General features: G+C 33.9%; 1 protein-coding gene across 1 annotated transcript; it reads left to right on the top strand.

The window, feature by feature from the left end:
* Positions 1–22132: 22132 nt before the first annotated feature.
* Positions 22133–22660, top strand: LOC149199835 (uncharacterized). The gene has a single exon (XM_089400731.1). It carries the CDS (start codon positions 22133–22135, stop codon positions 22658–22660), a length of 528 nt encoding a protein of 175 aa, XP_089256857.1.
* The last annotated feature ends 583 nt before the right edge of the window (positions 22661–23243 follow it).

The raw sequence follows: 23243 nt of genomic DNA, 5'->3' as shown, positions 1-23243 counted from the left end.
GTCATTTGTATCTTTTTTCTCAAGTATTTTTTAAATTATATATAATTATAATTATAGATATATTATATTAAAATTAAAATATTATAAATATTTTTTAATATAATTAATATATTATTAATATATATACATATATAATACTCAGGTGTGAATGCATCATATATTATTAATTTCACATGATTTTATAATCCTTGAAAACACCTTATTAAATACATAGTGTTACATAATTAAAATACGTCTATACATTATATTTCCATATACAAATGGTATTTCATTAAGTAATTTACTTAATAAAATGTTTTTTTCACTATTATTTTAAAATAATTTTTTTATTATAAATTATTAAATAATTTTTACATATAATTAATAGTATTCAAATAAAATTTATAATGATGATTTTTAACGTTTATTGAGATTAATATGGTCTATCGGATTTTAAGAAGAAAAAGAATCTAATTGTAATCATTCAAAATCTTATTTCTATGCTTAGAAAAAAAGGAAAGAAGCACACCAAAATCACTATAGTTGGGCTGACTTAACAAGTCAAGAAGATTGGAAGTGTGACAGATGTTAAGGAAATGAGAGCAGATGTGAGTAAGGGTTGGACAATCTAAAAGAAAGTGTTTTCATCCTCCACCCTCTGAGTATCGCACAATTGACAGATTCTATCTTCCCAGCGAGTCTAAGCGATAGCAAGTCTCGGCAATAGCATTAAATATTACATTCCGATCCTACGTGTCAATTCAATCGGAATTTGGTTTTTGTTTGTATCATATTTGTTAAACTTTTATGTTTTTAAAAATAATATGTTATAAAATATAATTTATATTTAATAAAAAATAATTATTTTTACAATTACTTAAAATATTTTAAAATACATATTTATGAATTAAAGATTATAAGTTAATTAAAATGTTATAATAATTTTTTTTATTTTTTTTTATAAATAATAATTATTGACATATGGATATGATATAATTTTATATAAAAAAATTTATATATAATTTATAAAAAAATTGACAAAATTCAACATAGACATCAAACTTATTATTTAAATCTCATTTATTATTATCATTTTTTTTATAAAGAAGAAATACATTGAATATAAAGAATAGATTTTAATCATGGAAATAATGGTATCTATATTAATACCAAATAATAATGTTTATGTTAATGTGATTATAATAATGATAATTCATGTTCATTGAGATCAAAATTAGTTTATCTCATTTTTAAAAACCAAGATTATTTAAATTTTTTAAAAATTTTGTTTTTAAAAGGGAAAGTTTATTTAAATTCATTGAAATCTTGTTTTTATCCTTTAAAAGTTGTAAGAGAAGCATTCCAAGATTATCATAGTTTTTTAGATTTGGGAGGTTAGAAAGGTAAATGAGTTTTAATTTGAGAAATTGATTTTCATCTTCAACCATCACAAAGGTGACAAATTTTTACATCCCACGGTTTTAGGAATTTTCCCAATGACCATTGTAGTTATGTAGTTCATGGGAGTTGGTTCTTGTTTTAGTAATGTTGATTTCTTTTTATACTAGTTAGAACTAAAAGATATTTTTGATCTTTTAGAATCCGAGTTACTCCCTCGTAATATCTTGGGTTCCTTTTAATGTCTAACTCTTCTTTGCACCACAAATCCTCTTTAAATTTAGATACAATTATATTTTTAATATTGTCCGTATGGGTAGGATGACATCCTGCTATATTCCCTAATGATTTAACCAACGCATCATCTTGATGCCATCTTTGCTTAAGGTGTTGATAGTAATGGATAGAGTTCAATTTTTTTTTAGGGATTCTCTTATCATCCATGTTGTTTATCTTGTTCATGTACATTAGGTCCTTAACCATAGTTGATCTATAAACTATCATGGATATTCCACTAGATAGTCCATCAAAACATATATGTTACTTAAATATAAATCTATACTATGAAGGGTTAATTCCTTTAGATTCTAGATCCCTTATTACCAATTTTGTTGTTTATGTATGCAATAAATTAAATGTGAAAAATAAAGAAAAGTATTCACAATCACTCACAAACCACAATGAATGCCAATTATTTTCTGGAAAACCCTTTCAAAAGAAAATTCATTCGAAAGGTGAATCTACTATGTCCTCTTTTATCTCGAATTGAAATAATGCAAGTGCAAAGGAGAAGACATTATCTATTTAGTTACCTGAGACATGTGGTCCATGGGCTATTACAAAATGTAAACCCTCTCAATTGTGCTCTCTTTGTCTCTATCCACTCTAAGCTACCTAAACTTGACATGTGGCACATATTCTATAAGGTATTGTAAAGTTCAATAGGATACTTAATTTGATCTACCTAATGGAATTTACGTAAGACATTATGTTGCATTGAGTTGTGTACATTATGTTACAGGGCTCCAAAGATAAATAAAGGAATTGTTAATATATATATATATATATATATATATATATATATATATATATATATATATATATATATATATATATGTGTATAATAAAACTTAAATAATACTACACCACTTATCAATAAATTTTTCATCTCTAAATGTTAGTAGTTAAGTGGTAAAGGCTCAAATCATTATCTATTTTTGCATATTTTCTTATATGGCATGTATAGTGTACTTTTCTTTTTCATAAATTCAACTTTAGTTTTCTTTTTCATAAATAAAAAATTAAAATAAATCTAAATCCATATATATGCTCTCTTCATGTACATGATACATCTATTATTATAACTAAGTAAAGTTCCCTGGTAATGATATGTTTTTTCATGCGTGCAACATTGAGTAAGATATAAATATAAAAGTAACTTAACTTGCAAACTTGATAACTTGTACATGAAACAAATAAATCCATTCTAACTACATTCCTCAAACCTGATGTAACATTGATAGAATATAACATCAAATCCACATCATGAATTTAAAAGTCAATGAAGACATTGTCATACACACAAGTTCAAATTCATGTATTTGTATTCCAAATTTGTCTAGTTATACATTTTTCTTTTCTACAAAATGGAACTTCATTCCCAACATAGATAATGGAAGTTCATGCCCATGAATGACATTATGGAAATGCCGCCTCACGACTGATCTAGAAATTGGGTGTATAAGTCACCATCGCCACTCTTGGCACTCCCAAGTGCATTTCCAAAGTGATATTGCTGCAAAAATTCAATAACCAATTAGTTGTAAAATCCAAAATGCATATAATCAATTTCGTTAATTAATGATAAGTTTTTGGTCAACTACTCATTCTCACCATGAAGATCTAAGGCAATGGAGAAGACTGCCCTTCCTGGGTAGATGGTGGAGCACTTGGTGATGGATATAGGCATGGTTCAGGGGTGATGGATAAAGGCATGGTGGGAGAAAAATTGGAAAAATATAGTGGGTTGGGGCGATGATACATCCCTATTGGTTGTACGATAGTGGGAATAACCCTAGGGCGAGCGATCACCCTAGGGGGGGAAATTGGAATGTTGAGGGTGGATGATTGGAACAATGAGAAGGGCGGATGGTTAAAGGGGAGGGGTGGGAATTGGGAAGGGTTTGGGGAGTCGGTTATAGGCATGGGAGAATTTATGAAGGAAAAAGGTGGTGGGTGTGGCCGACAATACATCCCCATTGGTTGTACAATAGGGGGAAGCACCCTCGGGGAGGGAATTGGGATAGTACTGATTGGAGAAGTGCTCCCAATGCTATAGTTTCTTTCATCGACATGCTCATCAAATAATTGGAGTCGACAAGTTGGCCCGTCAACTGTAACAACAAAAAAAGTTCATATAGTTATGCCTATGCATTGCAAATGATAGTATATCATATTTCACATGAAAAAATGCATAACATCAGATTTACCATTTTTGTGTATAATAGAATGTTGCACTAACTCAGGCATGTGGTCCACAGTTCTTTGTCGTTGAGAGGACAACTCCAGCTGTTCATTCATGCTCTTTTTTTTTGCACGAACTCGTCCAACCCTTTCAAATTGTAGTTTATCTTTCCCTGCATTTGACTTGTGACCACAACACCTTTTCTTATTGACTGGGCTCAAGAAACTATGTTTTCTCTTGGTAGTGATCTTGGATGGAGTAATAGTATTGAAAAACATTTTGTTGTATTCTTGACATACTTTGTCTACCAAGTTGTTTAATGCATATGCCTGTTCCAAATTTGTAGGTATTATGGATCTCAATTTCTCATGAGTTGATGAGTTAACACGTTTCATCTCATCATCTTCAAATAATGCACTATCTGGTCGTACATTGGTCGTTTCAACATTATATGAGAAATTATCTAAATCATCATTGCTTGTTTCATTATGATAATTTAGAATGGGAGGAGAATCAAAGCATGGTAGAAGCTCTGTTTGGATTTCTGGGCCCAATATAGGTGACTCATTCAAATCAAATAAAATTCTAGGAATTTCTGTAGTAGGATTAGTGACATTAGGGAATACATTTTCACCCAAGCTAATGTTACTTGCCAACATCTCAACTTTCAATACATGTTTACAGATGTTTCCATTTAAGGCCCACTTGCAATTACAAAAGTGTAGAGTGGAATCTTTATATATGACATTGTACCAAATATCACGAGTATTGTTATTTTGGCTACGAACCCAATAATCGTTGTTACTCTTTTCATCAGGCACACAATCTTCATTTGGGATTTGGTTAGCTCTACACTTGGATGAATTCAAATGTTCCTCAATTTTTCTGGGTCGTACAAAACCAGCTTCTTTTAAACGTTGCATATGATTGTAATATAATACAACCTTTGTCAAGAACACATAAATCAACCAATCAACCCGCCTATGGCATGCATTGTTTTTCTCACTTAGGTACCTCTGCTTGATATACCGATGGTAAGACTCAATTGCATTATTTGTATTTTGATTGGAATGTGGAAAATTTCTGTACGCTTTTGCCCACATATCTGTAGAAAGAAATTTATTGGTTATGAATTAATAACTATACATATGACATGCAAAAAAGAGTCATTAAAGCCACTTATAAGAAACTTACATATTTTGTTGTTGGCTAACCAAGTTGTTTTAAAATATTCCAAAAACTTTGTATGGTCACTGAATCCTTCAAATAAATTTTCAACTGCCTTTTTTACAGATTCATCATCTGCACATGTGTGCATGATTTCTCCTAAAGCATGGAAAATTCGGATTTGGTTTTCCCTTCCTTGGACTTTGTTTCCAACATTCTTCAACCATGCACGACGAACATGCCACACACATAATAATATTGTACAGTTGATTGAAGACCTGGAATAACATAATTTTTAGAGAGAATATACATTAAGAATATTTTTGTCTCTTATAAAAAGAATAAACACATCACCTTAATGCTTCAATTTCAGCAGTAGCATCATCTGTAATGAAGGCTTTAACATGCCAATCTGGTTGCTCTTTCTTCCCAATGGCAAAGAGAGTTGACATCCATTTACGAATATCAACTATAGTATTGCGTGATGATATCACCCAAGCTACTGGAACCCCATTGTGATGTTTGTCGAAGACCATTAAAGTGTAAAGTTGATACTACATTACAAACAAAGTACATAATTATATTTATATAAGATACAAGCATTAAAATGGTGTTGAATAAATGAATTAGATTTAGGGTAATTTTGTACTCGCCCCGTACTTATTTGTACCAAATGTTGAATCCATTGAGATTATATTGTTGTGAGAATATTTTAGCATCATTGAACGCATCCACTTTGTCTGTATGCCTATGATAAAAGGGATGTTTTCAGCAAGATCTTGTTTCTGGTAGAAGAAAAAGCTCTCAGCGTGTTCCTTATACCAACATTCTACACTGATTGGATCACTTTGATCTTTAACATACTCTAGCCTTATGGTATCATTGTAAATGTTTAATATATCTTGTCTTGTCATGTATGTATCTCGAGATGTCCCTGTGTATAACTCACCGAATCCATCCTTCACATCAGAGATGAACTTATCCCATATCATTGTAACATTAAAACCTCTTTGGATTAAATGTTGGACAATAGATCGCATATCCCTTGTTAAATGTGGTGCATAACTGAATCTCATAGACCTACCGATTGCATCTTTTCCATGACAAACAACATTGGATTTATCAATATGCCTACATGCAGTATATATTATTACAGCATCATCTGGTCTAAGTTGAAGTCGCCGCACAATGAAGTGACATTGGCAACCAACTTTAATACTTTCACGTTGATTGTGTTTTTTGTTTTGATCTGAGGATGCACTCATAATTCTGTTGTTGCACTTCGGACCATATGCACACCAATAACTATATATAAAACATTTACAACAAATTAGATATAAAATTTATGCATATTGAAAAGAATTATACATATATTGAAAAAAGATATAAAGACTCACATCATGTACTCCAGATATGTTGAAAAATATGTTTGTCCGATATCCGCTGCTTTTTTACTTCGTTGAGAAGCAAGAAGAAATTGAGTGGGTGCCCGTTCACTCGATTCCTCTCCTCTTATAAAATCATCAAGTCGACAATATGGAATAATTGCAACTTGGTCCCCATTAATCTCTGTCCATGTTAAATCTTCTGCTGAAAATTCAATCATATCCTTCGGGTCTTCAACTTCCAACTCATTAATCCTCTCCCACTTCTTCATTCTTCAAATACCTATAAAAATTGCATCGAAAATAATTTGGTTTGAGTAGATATGATGGTCTTGATTAATGCATATCACTAAGAATAGCAATCACATTTTTAGGTAACTATTTTATACTTTTCAGGTAAACCACTTTGGTAAAGGTAATATTTGGGTCATTAATCAACTTATAGATTTCATACAAATTTAGACTAACCATGTATGACATATGATGTCTTTGTGGAGGTGGTGTCACCATGTTGGTCTCATGGTACAACTTGTGATGAGTGGTTGAGGTGGAAGGGGTCGAAGGGAAATACAATTATAGATTAGTTGGGTTTTATGTTTTTTTAAATCTTAATAAAATGAGATATGCTAAAGTAGTGTCTATTGTTATTGATTATGAATTGATATCTATTATTTACTAGTCATCTAATTTCTCTTCAACCAAGAAATTCAAAATGTTATAGGGTCATCTTAAGATGCTATAGAATCATCTTAGGAAATGAGAAACTATGTGGTAGGAATGATCCTTAAATGAGATGCTCTATACAATGGAAGTTTCATGAATCTTAGAAAAATGACACTTTGTCAAAACCAAGATATTTTCAAATTTGTATATGTAAATGAAAATGACATTTTGTCAAAATCAATATATTTTCAAATTTATACATGTAAATGCTTAGTGTTTAAATTCCTAATATATATATTTAATTTTAAACTAAAAATATTTTGTAGAAGACCAATAATAAGATGTTATTTCTTCTTCATTATTCTTTTAATTCAAAATCAACAACTTAGTAATAAAAAATTATAATAAAAAAATTTCACTTTTATTTTTTAAATATTACATCTTATTTTTTATTTTATTTTTTAAATAATTATAATATTTTAATCTAATTTGTATTTTTTTCACCCTCTCACATAATTGTTTTTGGTCTTATTTTTATTTTAACTGATTTATCTTCTTCCACTTTTATCTTAATATATAAATTAAAAATAAAAATTATAAACCCATTTTATAATTAAAATTTAATATTAAATACATATCAAATACAACATCTATATACGACTTCAAAAGCATAAATACAACATCTATATACGACTTCAAAAGCATAAAGACATGCAACGCTTTTCTTCACCATGATCATCATTTCTCTCTCTTTTTTATTATTGATTACCATTTGTTTTAATTTGCTTAAGCCTTCATAAGCTAAACCGTTTCTCTTACTACTTATCCATAATAATCTATTTTAAATATGTTCAACTGTTATCTCTGATCAAAGTACAATTTCTTTTAAATTGGTCAGAGATTCCATAAGCCAAACGCTACAATTTTTGGTGAACTCCAAATTTACAATGCCGTTTGAACGATGTTCAACTATCAACTCAGAACTTTTCTTAAATCAAACTTACCCATACTTTCTACTTTACAAAGTATCATAAAAAGCAGACTGGCTCTATCAATTCAAAACGACCAACACTTTTCTAGCATGATTGTCAACCTATGTCTAACTGCAAAAATATAAATAAAAGCGAAAGAGAAAGCTAAATAAGATCCCTCCAAGAATAAAATAGGCCAGTAAATTCCATGTGATTATGTCTTGTTCCTTTCTTTTGATGATCAGAGATGGCAGATGGTCAGTGGAAAGAGAGCAACATCGGTGAACATGAAAGGAGGGCGTGAGGTAGGTTAATGAGTTAGGGCCAAAAGTGGGCGTAGAAGCCATGCCATCTGAGATCTGCAAGAAGCTTTTTTCGCATTTTGCCTGGTGATCTTACCAAGTAGTTCCACATGGATGGGTGATTGTAGTGAACCTCCACAAAGAGCTCGTCCACAATGAGAGGCATCTCTGGATCGCTGAGCCATCCCCTCAGAATCGGCCACTCGCTTCCCTCGATGTCCATCTTTACAACCACCGTATCAGTCGCTTTCATTTGCAGCTCCCCTCTCATAAACCTCGTTATATTTATGACATTGCTGGCTTTATCATCTCAGTCTGACACAAAGCTGTAGTGCAGCTGGTGCGGAGGTTGGGGAGTGGCCTTTACAGTGAGGGAGGAGGGATTCGTCTGTGCCACGTTACTCTTCGTCAAAACCAAGTGGGCTCGGCTTTTGCAGGAGCTTGGAATCGACTTCGAAGGCGTGAATGTCGATGAAATCGAAGGGGTACATGCGAAGAAACCAGGCTAGGCTGGTGCTGAATGCATTAGCAACCAGATCCAGCAGAACCCGTCGCTATCTGCGATGGAGATCGATCGCCTTGGAAGGCAGAAGCCACGGCAAGATGTGCGTTTTGTCCTGCACATCGTTGGAAAATCGGAGGGCGAAACCTCTGCGGAAATTGTTGCGATCGTCGAGCTTCTCAGTGAGATGACCTTTTAGAGGGCAGGCAGCTGCCTCCTATCCACATCATCTGCCGCCATGGATTCTCAACCTGATCTTCATCTTTGTCCAAGAATCCTTCTCTCGTCCCGCACAACTCGCTGCTGTTTTTAGCCATGGCTTCCCATTCATTATGCTTAAACACTTGCGCAGTTAAGCCTGGGCGTTTGCAAGCCGTAGAAATGCAAAACTCAATGCCAAGAAAGCCAAATATGTGCATGTGGTTCACATAAATATCAAGAAAAATATATGTGAATAGTATGAGGACCAAGGCATAGAGCAGCTACAGATGAATCGTTTTGCTTTTTCTGGTGCCCTCTGTCTGAGAATGAGAACGAGAATGAGAAAAGCAGATACATTGTAAATTTTCACAATGAATGCAGAGAAATTCAAATTTCAAATCGATCCACGGTTCGGCGCGCGCCCAATTTGTCCCGCCCATCCACTTCGTCTGACATTGGAGGTCCTGCATGTGGCGTCAGTGTTTTCCGGTGACGCTGGAGTCCTTTCCCGGCCCGAGAGTTGTCCCGTTACATGCCCATGCATGTATGGTGAAGTTTCTAAGCGATTGCTGGCCCCATCATAGTACTCTTAAACCGCATTGAATACCCAATAGAATAGGAAATATTGCTCGCCAATGTCCAATAACCGAGATTTACCATACGGTTGAGTCGGAAGGAATATGACTCCCCTTTATTGCTTTGCAGTCGAGGCGGAACTCTTAAAAGTGGCCGTTTGAAATTCAATTCAACGAGCTTCTTCGCCAGTTTTTATAGGATTAACCATTATGGCGTTGCAGTCGAAGCAGAAGTCCTAAAAGTGCCGTTTGAATTTCAATTCAACGGGCTCTCAGCCATTTTATATACGCGCATGAATTCCATGTGTTACATACATATTTCTTTATTTTCCCTCATACCCTCAAGCTTCGGTCTCCAACATTGGGTTTTGCAATTGACCAACTGTGAATAGACTTTCCGCAATTCGGGAGTATTCAAGAGTCTATTATCCTCATCTCCTGAATCCCCGCCCACAGAACACTCACGTTCATCAGCGTCATGCCATCCGTCTTCCCAAAGCTTTGAAATAAACTCCGGGCACACTCTGATCCGAAGTCTTCCGCCAACGTCGCTTTTCTGTATCTCAAACGGTTGACACAAAGCACAAGCGCGTTCGATACTGCGAAGCGGAGCTGATAGGCGAGCTGTGGAAGTAAGTGGAGATTTTGTGGGCGGGGGCGGCGCTATTAAGGAAGCGAACGATAGGAGAGATAAGGGAGAGTGAAAGAAGTGTTGGGGTAGAAGGAAGTACTTGTTGCCCAACTTCAGTTGGTCACTTGGAGATAGAGTGGGCGTCTTATGGCCGATGTAGAATGAATCGGAGTGACAGACTAAATGTTGAGGGAATTCTTGAATGATCCGGGCGGCGCAGAGTGGTTTATGAAGGATCTGAACGTTGCCGGCAAGGGGAACCAACTCAATGGTTTCCTTGTGATTGCCCACCGTGAGACAGCAGATATGGTTTCCTATGTGCAAGGGAAACATGAAGATGCAACAAGGGCAGAATGCAGAAGTGGTGTGTTATATAAATTGTGAAACCAGTATTTATAGACTAGAAAAGAGAGACGTGCAGGAGTAGAGAAGATAGAGTCAACCAGCAGCCCATTCTCGGTATTCTCTTCATCATATCCATGATTCCAGCCACACTTTTGACAGTTGGGCATGAATGGATGCATGAAAAAGTCACTTGGGCATCAACTGACTTTTCAGCTAAATAAAGCAAATTTCATTTGAGGAAATCATCACAGGTGCACTGGCGGGGGCCCTAGTTGAGTGTATAATTCGCAGCTCTTTGGGAAAATCACGGACCCCTGGTTGAGTATGCAATTTGCAGCTCTCTGGGAGGGCTTTTATCGATTCCTTGCTTTGAAGCATGTTGACCATGACTGCCTCAAGCAAGTCCAAGAGATACCAGACGTTCAACGAAGGGTGGGCGCCGACTAGCCATCCAAAACTTCGAACCTAATTCTTATAGACTATTCAAACTGACTGTATGAAATACGTTCTTCTTAAATAGAAACATTTAATCAAGTTACTTGAAGTCGATTTAATGTCAGCCATTAAAACAAACAAACAAGTAAAAGGGTAACAAAGCTTCTCACACTTCCATTTTAAGAGTGTTAGAAGGCATTAATATTTTTAGTTAAAATTTTTTAAATATTCTTTCAAAGAAATATGATTTTGTATTTTATTTATGGGTGTGCCCGGACAAACTCGCAAATATGATTGGGCAGTTAAGGAAAGTTGGTTTAATTTGGTTTTTTCAAACAATAATAAATTTCAAAACAGATTTGCATGGTAAATTTGATGGTTTTCACACTTCTTAATTAGTTTTCACAATTTCAACAAAAAAACCTAGATGATTTTGTAAAATTTCAAACTGTGTTTGACTAGCAAATCACCTTGACAGAGAATTTACCCATCAAATTCCATCCCCAAACGCGATTTGAACTCAGCATAGTTTGGTTTCACAGAAATTTAGTGCAGTGTGCCAAGGAAAGCTAATTTCTTGAACAGGACACACTGTAAAGGAACACATTTGACTTTCTAAAATTTATGGTATTAATTATAAAAAATAATTGATTTGACTTTTTTAAAATTATAGTATTAATCATAAAAAAAGAATAAATGATTTCTCATTTTATTAGTGTAACATATTAGTATGCAAATTTTTCACACAACAGAATTTTTAATGTTTTTATAATTTATATTAATTATATAAAAGATAGTAAATTACTCTCAAATACACAATTGTTAAATTTAGAGTTTGAGTTAACTAGAGTCACTCTGAGTTAATTGAATCAAGTGAGTGTCACTTTAAGTTAAGTCTTATATTTGAGAAAAGATAAATTCAGTGTGTGTTTCATGTTCAAGTTAACATCACTTGAGTCATATTGAAAAGTATAAATCCCTTTTGATGGGTTCATTGTAATCAAATCAAATTTGTGTAATCAATAAAAGAGCATCAAATCGTATAATTTATGTGTGTCAATTTTATATCTTTCCTATTATGTATATTAATTTTGTATCTTTCTTATTATGTTCTTACAACGAACCGCTATCAAAACTAAAGAAATAATATAAAATCCATGGAACTTACAAAACCAGCCAGAAAAAAACCCAGGAAAAAAGACCAATAATTTTTTAAAAAAATCACTTTGCAAAATTATCATAGGCTTAAAGTTTTAAAGATGCAACACTTTGGTGTGACACCCACAAGTTGCTAGTGTACAAATTAACAATAACTTTGATGCGACAAATTAACAATAACTTTTTCCATCGTACGAAAGCCTGTGAGCAAATTGAAAACTTTAAAGCGCGTTCATTCCAATGGTCATATGGCTATAAACTTTTTGGGGTATTACGTTAAAGTCATTTTCAAATAATACGTGACATCTTTTTGGAAATAGTTTTTTTATATGAAATATTTATAAAACGAGCTTTATAAAAAAGGATAAATGGTTTATTAAAGTCTCTTTTTAAAAGGTTTTTGAAAAAGAGTGCTTTAATTGAATAGAGGTTTTTATTTTTTATTTTTTTTATTTGACAAAAGAGGGTTTCATTATTATTTGAAAAAGAGAGGTTTTTTAAAGATAGTTTCATCACGTTGGGAGTACATTGGGTTTCAACTTTCAGAATTTAGGAATGAAGTAGAACACGCTTTCATTAGTGTAAAGAGGGAGCAATTAAGGAATGACAAAAAGAAAAATGCGCAAGCATTGCAATTTATCCAACAAGGAGTGGATCAAATAGTGTTCCAAAAGATTATGATCACAACTTCAGCTAAGACAGCGTGAGAGACTATTGAGGCAGCTATAAAGGTATGGCCAAAGTCAATATTGTTAAGTTAAAGAATACTATGAGAGCTTTTGAAAGTCTACAAATGAAGGAAATGGAGGATAGCAATTCATTCATGAATCAGGTTTTGGCTGTCGTAAACCAATTAAATATTGGTGAGATATTAAAGATCAAGCACTGGTTGAGAAGGTCCTTAGATATTTGTCTACTAAGTTTGATGTTGTAGTAGAAGCTATGAAGAAGGCAAGGATTTAACAACACTGACAATTGATGAATTAATTGGATCACTTCTATCCCATGAGGCGAGGATATACAAAAATAAGGATTCATCCTTAGAAACAACTTTTAAAAGCCATGTTTCTATCTCAAGAGACAGAGATCGAGGCAAAGGTAGAGGTAGACCGAGAGGCAGAGGACGAGGTGGAAGAAGTGGCAGTCAGAGAAATGAAAGAGAAGAGAAGGAACAAGAAAGTGGAAGCAACAAAAGAAGCTTCAAAAGCAATCAAAGAGTTCATAAATGAAAGGTGAGATGTTATTATTACAATAAATTTGGTCACTATGCATGTGATTGTAGGAAGAGGATAGTTGATCAAGGAAAGTATAAAGCTAAAATAACTACAATGAATATTGATTTCATTTTCCTAGCTTGCCATACCATGCATGAGCCTTCTGATAATGTGTGACTATTAAACAATGGTTGCAGTAACCACATGACTGGCAACAAGAATTTGGTTTCAAATCTAGATGAATCTGTTAAGATAAAAGTGAAGTTCGACACTGACAAGACTATGGATATAGATGGAAAAGGAGTGGTCAACATTCTGACCAAGCAGGTGGAGCCAAAGACAATTTTAGAGCTATATTATGTCCATCGTCTTAAACATAATCTGATAAGTGTTGGTCAATTGATGCAGAAAGGATACAAAGTTATTTTTGAGGGATAAGATTGTGTTATATATAACAAGCCCCTAAGTAAGAAGTTGATAGCAAAGGTGCAGATGACGAGGAACAAATTCTTCCTCTGATCATGAATTACATAGATGAGGTCAGTTATTGTATGGTTGCATGTTCTAATGGTTATTGGTTATGGCACTTTCAATTTGAACATTTGCATTTCTTTGGTTTAATATTATTGCAGCAAAAATAGATGGTTAGAGGATTACCTCCCATCAAAGAAACTTCTAGTACTTATTAGTGTTGTATCTTGGGAAAGCAACATCATGAGAGTTTTCTGAAAGGAGTTGCATACAAAGCAGAGTAGCCACTAGATTTGGTTCATACAAGATTGTGTGAACTTATGCGGACATAGTCAATTGGTAGAAGTTGTTTCTTCATCACATTTATTGATGATTTCAGCAAAAATAAGTGGGTTTGTTTTTTGAAGCAGTAATTTGAAATTTTTGCAAAGTACAAATAATTTGAAGCCTTAGTAGAGAACAAGAGTGATCATCAAATCAAGGTATTAAGATATGAGCATGGTGGAGAATATGATTCGAAGGCATTCCATTCTTACTACAAACAATATGGAATCAAAAGGCAATTTACAACCAGATACACACCACAACATAATTGTGTAGCAGAGAGAAAGAACAAAACCAATATGAACATGGAAAGAAGCATGTTTATAAGAAGACAATTGTCTAACGAGTATTAGGCAGAAGCATTTGTATGTGTCATTTATGTGATAAACAAATTTCCTACAAACAACATGATGAACATAGTGCTAGAAGAAGCATGGTTAGGTATGACTTGTAGTATGTTTCATTTCAGAGTGTTTGGATGTGTAGCATATGCACATGTACCTAAAGAGATAAGACGTAAGTTGGATGATAAAATTGAAAAATGCATATTTATTGGTTATAGTGAGGAATCAAAAGCTTATAAGTTATATAACCCTTTCCCCATCAAGATTATAATCAATAGTGATGTTGTGTTTAAACAACAAGAGCCATGGAATGAGAATTTAGACAAAACAATTGATGTAAGAGTACCACTCATGGAAGAAGAAGATGTAGCAAAAACTGAGTAGTAGGGATCATGGGAGAAAACACCGAACAGAGTCACACCAGGAAGAACTATAATATTTCCTGAAGAACATGAATCTTCAAATAGTTTTGCAAAACAGAATATTCCCATCTATCAATCAAGTGATGAATCAAGCAACGGTAAGAGAAAAATGAGAAGTTTGCAAGATATTTATGATGATTTAGATGTTAGTTCAAATTTTACATTGTTGACATTTCAACATTTATCGTTTGAGGAAGATATCATGGATGAAAATTGGGTGCAAGCTATGGGTGAAGAAATTGAATTTATTGAGAAGAATGACACTTGGGATTTAGTTGATTTAACAAAAGATAAAAACCTAATTGGTGTGAAGTGGGTGTACAAGATAAAGTTGAATGAGAAAGGAGAGATTAACAAATTTAAAGCAAGACTTGTAGGAAAAGGTTTCTCGTAGCAACAAGGGATATTCTTTGGAGAGACGTTTACTCTGGTATCCAGATTGGATACTGTAAGAGCATTCCTAGCAACAACAACTCACAAAAAGTGGAAAGTGTATCAGATGGATGTGACCTTCTTTAATGGAATTCTAAAAGATGAAATCTATATGCATCAAACTCTTGGTTATGAAGTTGAAGGTTAGGAAGACAAGGTTTACATATTGAAGAAAGCGCTCAATGGACTCAAAAAATCGCCTAGAGACTGGTATAGGAGAATTGACACTTCTATGATCAAGAATGGATTTTGTAGAAGTAACATTGAACCAAGCTTATACACAAAGGTAAATGGGCATGGAAATTTTTTTATTGTTTGTTTGTATGTGGATGACATTATTTATATTGGTAATTTTGAATTAGATGAATTTATACCAGCAATGAAGAAAAATTTGAAATGAAATATCTTGTTCTTATGAGATATTTTCTTGGCATAGAAGTTGGGAAATTAGAGAAAGGAAATTGTATTTGTCAAAATAAATATGCTAAAGAATTTCTAAAAAGATTTCAGAATGGAACATTGTAAACCTGCTCCTGCACGAGTTCCAGTAGGTACATAGTTAAGTAAGGATGATGAAGGATCATATTTAAATCCAATTGTATACAAAAGATTGGTTGATAACCTTATGTATCTCATAGTCTCCAAAAGACACACATTGGAAAGTTGGAAAAAAAATCCTAAGATAATAGGAACTACAGATTGTGGCATATTTTATACAAGCACAGAAAACAAAGATTTGATTTAATATACTGATAGTGATTTTGCAGGAAGTTTTGATGATAGGAAAAACGCTTCTAGTTATGTGTTTCAACTTGGTTCAAGTGTGATATCACAGGCATCTAAAAAACATCCTATTATACATTTTCATCAGTAGAAGAAAAATATGTAGTAGAAACATCAACAACATGTCAAGCAATATGGTTATGAAGAGTTTTGGATGTACTTCAACAAAAAGAAGAAGGATCAACATAAATTTATTGTGACAACACCTCAACCATTGCACTATCCAAGTATAATGTGTTTCATCAAAAGGGAAAATATATTGATACAATATATCATTTTATTAGAGAACGTGTGAGTAATGGAGAAGTTTATTTGAAGCCTTGTAAACCAAGTAATCAATTGATTGATATATTTACTAAGCCCTTAGAAAAATATGTATTTGAGTTTCATAGAGGCAACTTAGGTGTTGTAAGCCTAGCTAACACTTAGATCAACATGCATGTTTGAGTTGTCATGAGTCATGTCTTAGTTTAGCGGTCGTAATTATGGGGGAATGCTAAAGATAACTAATTACTCCCACATGCAAAGAAATGCAAATTTAGAGTTTGAGTTAACTAGTGTCATCGTGATTTAATTGAGTCAAGTGAGTATGAGTTTGAGTTCAGTCCTATATTTTGCAAAGGTTAAATTTAGTGTGTGTTTGCGTGTTGAAGTTAGGATCAGGTAAGTCGCAAGTTAAAAAATTATAAATAACTCATGATTGATTCATTGAAATCAAGTCAAGTTTGTGTGATAAATAGAAGAGCAACAACTCGTATTGTTTGTGTGTGTCAATATTGTGTCTTTCCTCCTCTCCCTTTCCAAGAAATTAATCATTTCAAACTGTAAGTATTTTTTTATATAAAAATGAGAAACATTGAATATTTAAAATGATTAAACATTTATATAAAAATGACAAACACTGAATATTTAAAATGATTAAACACTATAAGGAAAATACCCTCCAATTTTTTTTTTTGTGGAAGCCCCCATAAAAGTAGCCCAAAAATATGTTTGTAGTGAAGGTCACCAGCGAAGTTGGACTAGCAGATGTTTTCGTGGATGTTTTTAATGGTGTGTCTATAATATAAAAACACACTAGTGCTTTACTATACACATATGCACTAGTGCGTGGAAAGTTCATTTTTTTTAAATAAAAAAAATAATATTGTGTTAAGTAAAAAAGTGCACCAGTGCATATACTACTGGATAGCACTGAAAAAGGGCTAAGTTTACAAAAATGTCGGTTGTAAAAATTATTTTACCCAATCCAGTGTTGTACTCTTACGACGACCCGATGCTAAACCATTACACTAACACCCTGATGTGTACATAGTGTAGTGCATTGTTGTGGAGTTTTTAACTTAAAAATGATGGTGCTCTTATTAGATTATAGACATTGGTGCAATTAAATGAACTAAAAGCCTTGGTGCTTAGTAGAGAGTGATGCACCATCAAAGAGTTATTTTCTATACAAATAAAAGTAATGGTGTGTTTCATATATATGACACACTAATGCTTACACTACTTGATAACACCAAACAAAGGTTAAATTTAAAAAATGTCAGTCCTAAAATTATTTTCACCATATTGGTGCTATATTCCCATGAAGAACCAGTGTTGTTCATGTATTAAAACACCCTAGTGTGTACTTAACAAGAGCACCACTATAGGGTTTTTAATTTTTAAAAAATATGGTTCTCTTGGAAATAGTATGCATCAATGATGTTATAATAACGTACCAAAATAGGGTTAAATAAAAAAAACTATTGGTCGTAAATTTCATTTTTACCATTTGTAGTGTTGTAGTGCTTTAAAGCACTGATGCCACTCTTGCCTCATTCAAGCACCCTATTGTCGGTGTTGCTCTTCCTTGCCATCCTTTTGTCCCGTGCTTAGTGCATGGCTTTTGAATTTTCTCAAACGGTGGGGATATTTTTTTTTCTCTCTTACGTGTCAACAATGCCTCCTAACAAGCAAATGTCGAGCTAATGTCCATGTTTCTCTCTAATTTAATTTTTTAGTGGATTAGAATTGCAAATTAGGTCCAAAAATCAATTGTTTTTTATTTTTTATTTTCTTGCATGATGTGTTAGACAAGTTTGGCTCACAAATGTAGCAATGCACCCTGTAAATTTACGAGGTGTACCACAATCTGGTGCGTGAACCTATTGCGCTAAAACCTTGTCGGTGCGTTTGGTAAATTAAAACGCACGAGGAAAATCTATAAATTGTACATTAGTGAGTACGTTTTTAAGTTACTATTGATGTGTGTATATTTACCAAACACGCCACAAACATAATATTAAAACATATAGCTCGATGCATTCGATAACCTGAACGTTCCATTTCAGTGTGATAAGGTTATACATACGCACTCGTGCGTAAGGTTGTCTCGACACGCCACATTGAAAATTTATGTATGTAAACTAAAAGTAGCATGTCATGTATATGTACGCACCATTGTTATTGCTTTCATGTTTCATAACACACCAGAATCGATGCATTACTATTTTTTTGGCGCACCGGGGATGAATTATTTTTCTTAATTGAAAGTTATATGTTTATATTTATAAATACATTTTTCGTTTAATAAAAAAAACATGTTTTTTTGTATGAGGTTGATGTATTTTATGTGTCAATCATGTAGCAGAGACGTAGTAGGAGCAAGAGAAAATGGAGGACCAATATAATGTGATCTAACCATGGGAGGCACGAGATAGGGAGAGAGATTTATACCCTTTCCCTATTAGCAAAAAAACCCGAGCGCACTTGAGGAATGTAGGCTTCCTTAAGTACTATGAGGAGGCTACATCCCTGAAGGCACACTTTGGATTGTTGGTACAATTGATCCATTAGTTGGATGTCCACCAACAATCTTTCTGTCTTGGTCCTGACACATGGTATAGGCCCTCTGAGGAGGACATATATTTTATCATTGGCCTATCCAGCAGAGGGGATAATTTTTCCGAGTTCCTTGATGTCCCCCATGGTGTGGCAACAGAGAGTTAGCTTATCTACTCTAAGAGATATGTCGGGGGTCATTTAGTGCATCTAACAAATTTCCAGGTGTCTGGTGGACAACTACGGATTGCTTCTTTTGGTGCATAGGAGGTTAGCTGCCTCTCATTATTAGTGAGTGCCCTTGCACACTATAATAGTGATGGTCAGTGAGGCTAACCACATGTTTGTCTCAGTGTCGTGTCCATATGAGGGGATATATTGGGAACAATTTCCCAATGTCCCCTTCACGCTAGATGAGCCTACAAATGATAGAGTTAATAATATTTTATTTAAATTAATCTAGTTTCATTTGATTGTCTTAATTAATTAGAATACAATTTATTCTAGCACATTCTTAACTTGTTTCATTAAATTATTTAATTATTGTTGTGTACCATATATCTTGTAGACATTGACACATTCATTGGGGACATGCCTCCTCCCCCACCTGAGGAATCAAGTGTAGAGATGGGCGAGGCCCCAGACGTGAGGCACATCCTCAAATGTAGAGGTGCGTGAGCATGTGTGTCAGGTCTTAGATTTAGGATGGACTACTGCGAATGACTTTCTAGACTTTTGGTTGAGGAGGGAGTCTTCCCTATGAGGGCTTGAGACATCATGGAAGATCCCGAGCTCTTGGAGCTCTTGAGGGACTATCTGCATGATAAGATGAGTCTTATGCATCATATCGTCAGAGCTACTGAGTAATTAGCAGTGAGGAGGGATGGGCATGCACCATATATACCACATGAGTCTTCATGCAGTGCTAGCTCGTTGGATCATGATGATGAGGGTGGTGATCATGCTTCTTGTATTACTACCCCATCAGATCATGGTGAGGGTGTCGATGATCCTTCTAGTAGTACTCAACCTCCGCATCATTCGCTTGATGATCACATCACAGTACTGGTGGAGGCACGTCATGTTTCTCCTGATAGAGTGTACCAACCACCTTCTCCTCCACATCATAGTTCAACCGTTGAGGCAATACTTAACAATCCATCATCTTCTACTACAGACCAGGCTACCACTACTACGTCTATTGTATCATATATTTGATAACAATTATTTTAATTGTAATATATATAAAATTAATTATAAAGAAATATATATTTTTTTAAACTAGGAGCATGAATATTTTTTTGCTACTAACAAATTACCAAGCAAACTTTCTAGCAAGAACATTCCCAATATCTTTATAATTTATGTTAAATACTCATTTTAATTCTTTTTTTTAATATTTAATAAATATTATTTGAACAAAAAAAAAAAACTTAAGAAAAGTGGACTTGTAAAATTCAACTAAAGCTTTTTTTAATTTTGTTTTATATTGATAATTATATAGCATAATTAATTGTAAAATTTAAATTATATATCTATCTATCTATCTATATATATATATATATATATATATGAACCATTTAAATTTTAATGTGAGTATGTTGTGATCAATTTTTTTTTTAAATTCAGATTTACTAAACATCAAAAGCTATCAATTTTTTTTCCATTTTAAAAATGTTTGCACTTTGAAAGATTTGATCTTTCTTTTTGATAGTTAAAGAGTTACAAGAATCTAGGCTAGTTTTATATAATATATATAGAGAGAGATATATATGATACTATTGGTAAAAGCATGAGTTATGAAAACTTGGTGAGTGTGAAAAGAATAACATATACAAGTGTTAAATGATGCATCATCCTCACTTTACTTGGAGATGGTCAAAAACCATTGGGGCATTAAATGCTATGGATCCATTTCTAGCAATGTGATTAGGTGAAACTGGGCAGAGTCACAAGTATCTAAACACATGAAATAATGTCATTCAAAACAACAATAATTTTGTGAAGCATGTATAATATTATGAGTTTATGAGATTTTTTTTTTGTATCTTCCTCTCCTTAAACCACATTGCAAATATGGGGCTATGAATTTTGGATATCAATTTTTTATAGATTTCATATTATTTTGATAAAAAATTGAGTTATTTCACATCACTTTGATCATCAATTGAGTTGGTCGTTGACTATAATTTTTTTTTAATAATGCATTTTAAATTAGATAAAATTAAAGTTCATCATCAATAAAAATAAGAAATATAAAAATTTTCTTTTTATTTTTCAATATAAAAAATGTTGATTTTTAAAAATCTATTTAAATATAAATTTATTTGAAAATTTTATAATTTTTTGAGTTTTAATATAAATTTATTTTTGAATTTTTAGTAGGTAGATATAACAAGAAAGGCCACTAATTTATTGGAGGTTTATTATCATTATCTCCCAAGGCACGGTTATAACCAAATTTGTTTTTTGATTATTATTAGTTTAAATTTTAAAAATAAATAATATATTTTTAAATATAAATAAAATATTATTTTTTAATATTTGTATGAGAATTTGAGTGTTTTATTGCAATTTTTTCAAAATATAACTATATGCGTATATGTATATAATAATAATCTCATTCATTCATTAATTTTCAACATTTTCTTTTGAAGGTATGTTGTGGTTTTGAGAGCAATGCTGGAGAGAGCTAGGAGCACGGGAGGTTGGGGTTTCAGGGTTCCACGACCTTGCCCTGACAACACTGCAACAACAAAAACCAAATGGAGGCCTACATCCTGACTGAGACGACCGCTGAGATAGTGATGAGTGGTACGACATGGGGGGGAGAGATCCCCTCCTACAGGAATGTTGCAACAGGCGAATCAAGCCAATATGACACCGCAAGTGGGAATGGGGGAAAAGGTAAAGGGATCCCGGTTTTGTGAGCCAAATGGCAGGCAGGCTTGGATGGAAGGTGTCTGCTCAGAGCTGCAAAAAAACCCAGATTCATCATCTCGAATAATAAGCTGGAAGAATATATAAGGTACATGAAGGACCATGCCCTCATCTGCAAATTTATAGTGGCATGGCCGACAGAGAAAGAATTGATAAAATAGATGCAACAAAGATGGCAGCCAAAAGGGCACATAGATCTCAAAATGGGGGAGAAAGGATTCTTCACAGTGATCTTCTCAAATCTGGAAGACAAAGAGAGAATATTTGAAGACAGACCATACTTCTTTAACAATGTCAGCCTCTTTATCAGGCATTGGGAAGAATGCTACAACCCTGACCCGGAGAAACTTCTGGCTGCCCCAATATGGGCTCGGCTATTTGGCCTCCCCATGGACTTCTGGGATCCAGAGATACTAGAAGGTATTGGAAACTCGATCAAAACTTTTGTGAAGGTAGCAAACTTGACAAGGAAAGGCCGATACACCTCCTATGCTAAACTCTGTGTCTATAGGAATATAATGGAACCACTTCCATATTGCATAGAGTTGGAGTACCATGATGAGGTATGGCCAAAACCGATTGACTACGAGCACATCCCGTTCTGGTGCCGCAGATGCCACAAATATGACCACTTGTTTCGGGCATGCCCCCTTAACCAAACAGTCAATCATTGGGTGGAGGAAAGGGATGGGGACCTGATGGTGAAGGCGGAAGGAGAAGGGTATAAATAGGTGCAAAGGAGGAAAAGAACCCCGAGACAGGCCGTGAACCACAGAGAAAACCAAGAAGAGAAGGAGCAAAGGCCGTAGAACCAATTTTCGGTTCTACAGGAAGAAGATCTAGGGAGGGAGATGGGCGACAATTCTCAGGAAAAAGAAAGCCAGGAAGACAAAGGAATAGAGGGAAAAAAAAGAAGGAAATGGCAATTGAGGTCGATCAAGGACTAGAGGACAAGATGCAAATGGTGGAAACCCTAATGGATATTGAAAATTATAAAGATGACCTAAGTGCAGAAGAACAAGTCATGAAGCGTTTATTGCAGGAAAGGAGACATTTGGATGAAAGATTCATCTTGGACGATTAGAAGCAACTCTATAAGGAGATATAGAGACAAGTAGGGTTCAATCATAATAAGCCAACTTGAACATTTAGGGGCCCAAGCAAATCAAGGACAAGAGACGGGAATACAAGGAAAACGGGGAAAAAATGAGGCAGGAGAACAATGAATGAATCCATACAAATGGTCGGCGAATTACTGGTGAACTTAGGAAGAGTAGTGCCATTGTTGGAGGTGTTCCACCAACCAGTAAAACT

Source organism: Pinus tabuliformis, chromosome 2_1 (genome assembly GCF_031772625.1).
Source record: "Pinus tabuliformis cultivar Carrire ecotype Pingquan chromosome 2_1, CPIR1, whole genome shotgun sequence".
Taxonomy (NCBI): Eukaryota; Viridiplantae; Streptophyta; class Pinopsida; order Pinales; family Pinaceae; genus Pinus; species Pinus tabuliformis.
The sequence above is the reverse complement of the archived record's forward strand: the minus strand, read 5'-3'. Positions and strand labels throughout refer to the sequence as shown.

Excerpts from the sequence above, each read along its gene's own strand:
- LOC149199835 (XM_089400731.1), top strand. The coding sequence starts at position 22,133 with ATGGGGGAGAAAGGATTCTTCACAGTGATCTTCTCAAATCTGGAAGAC.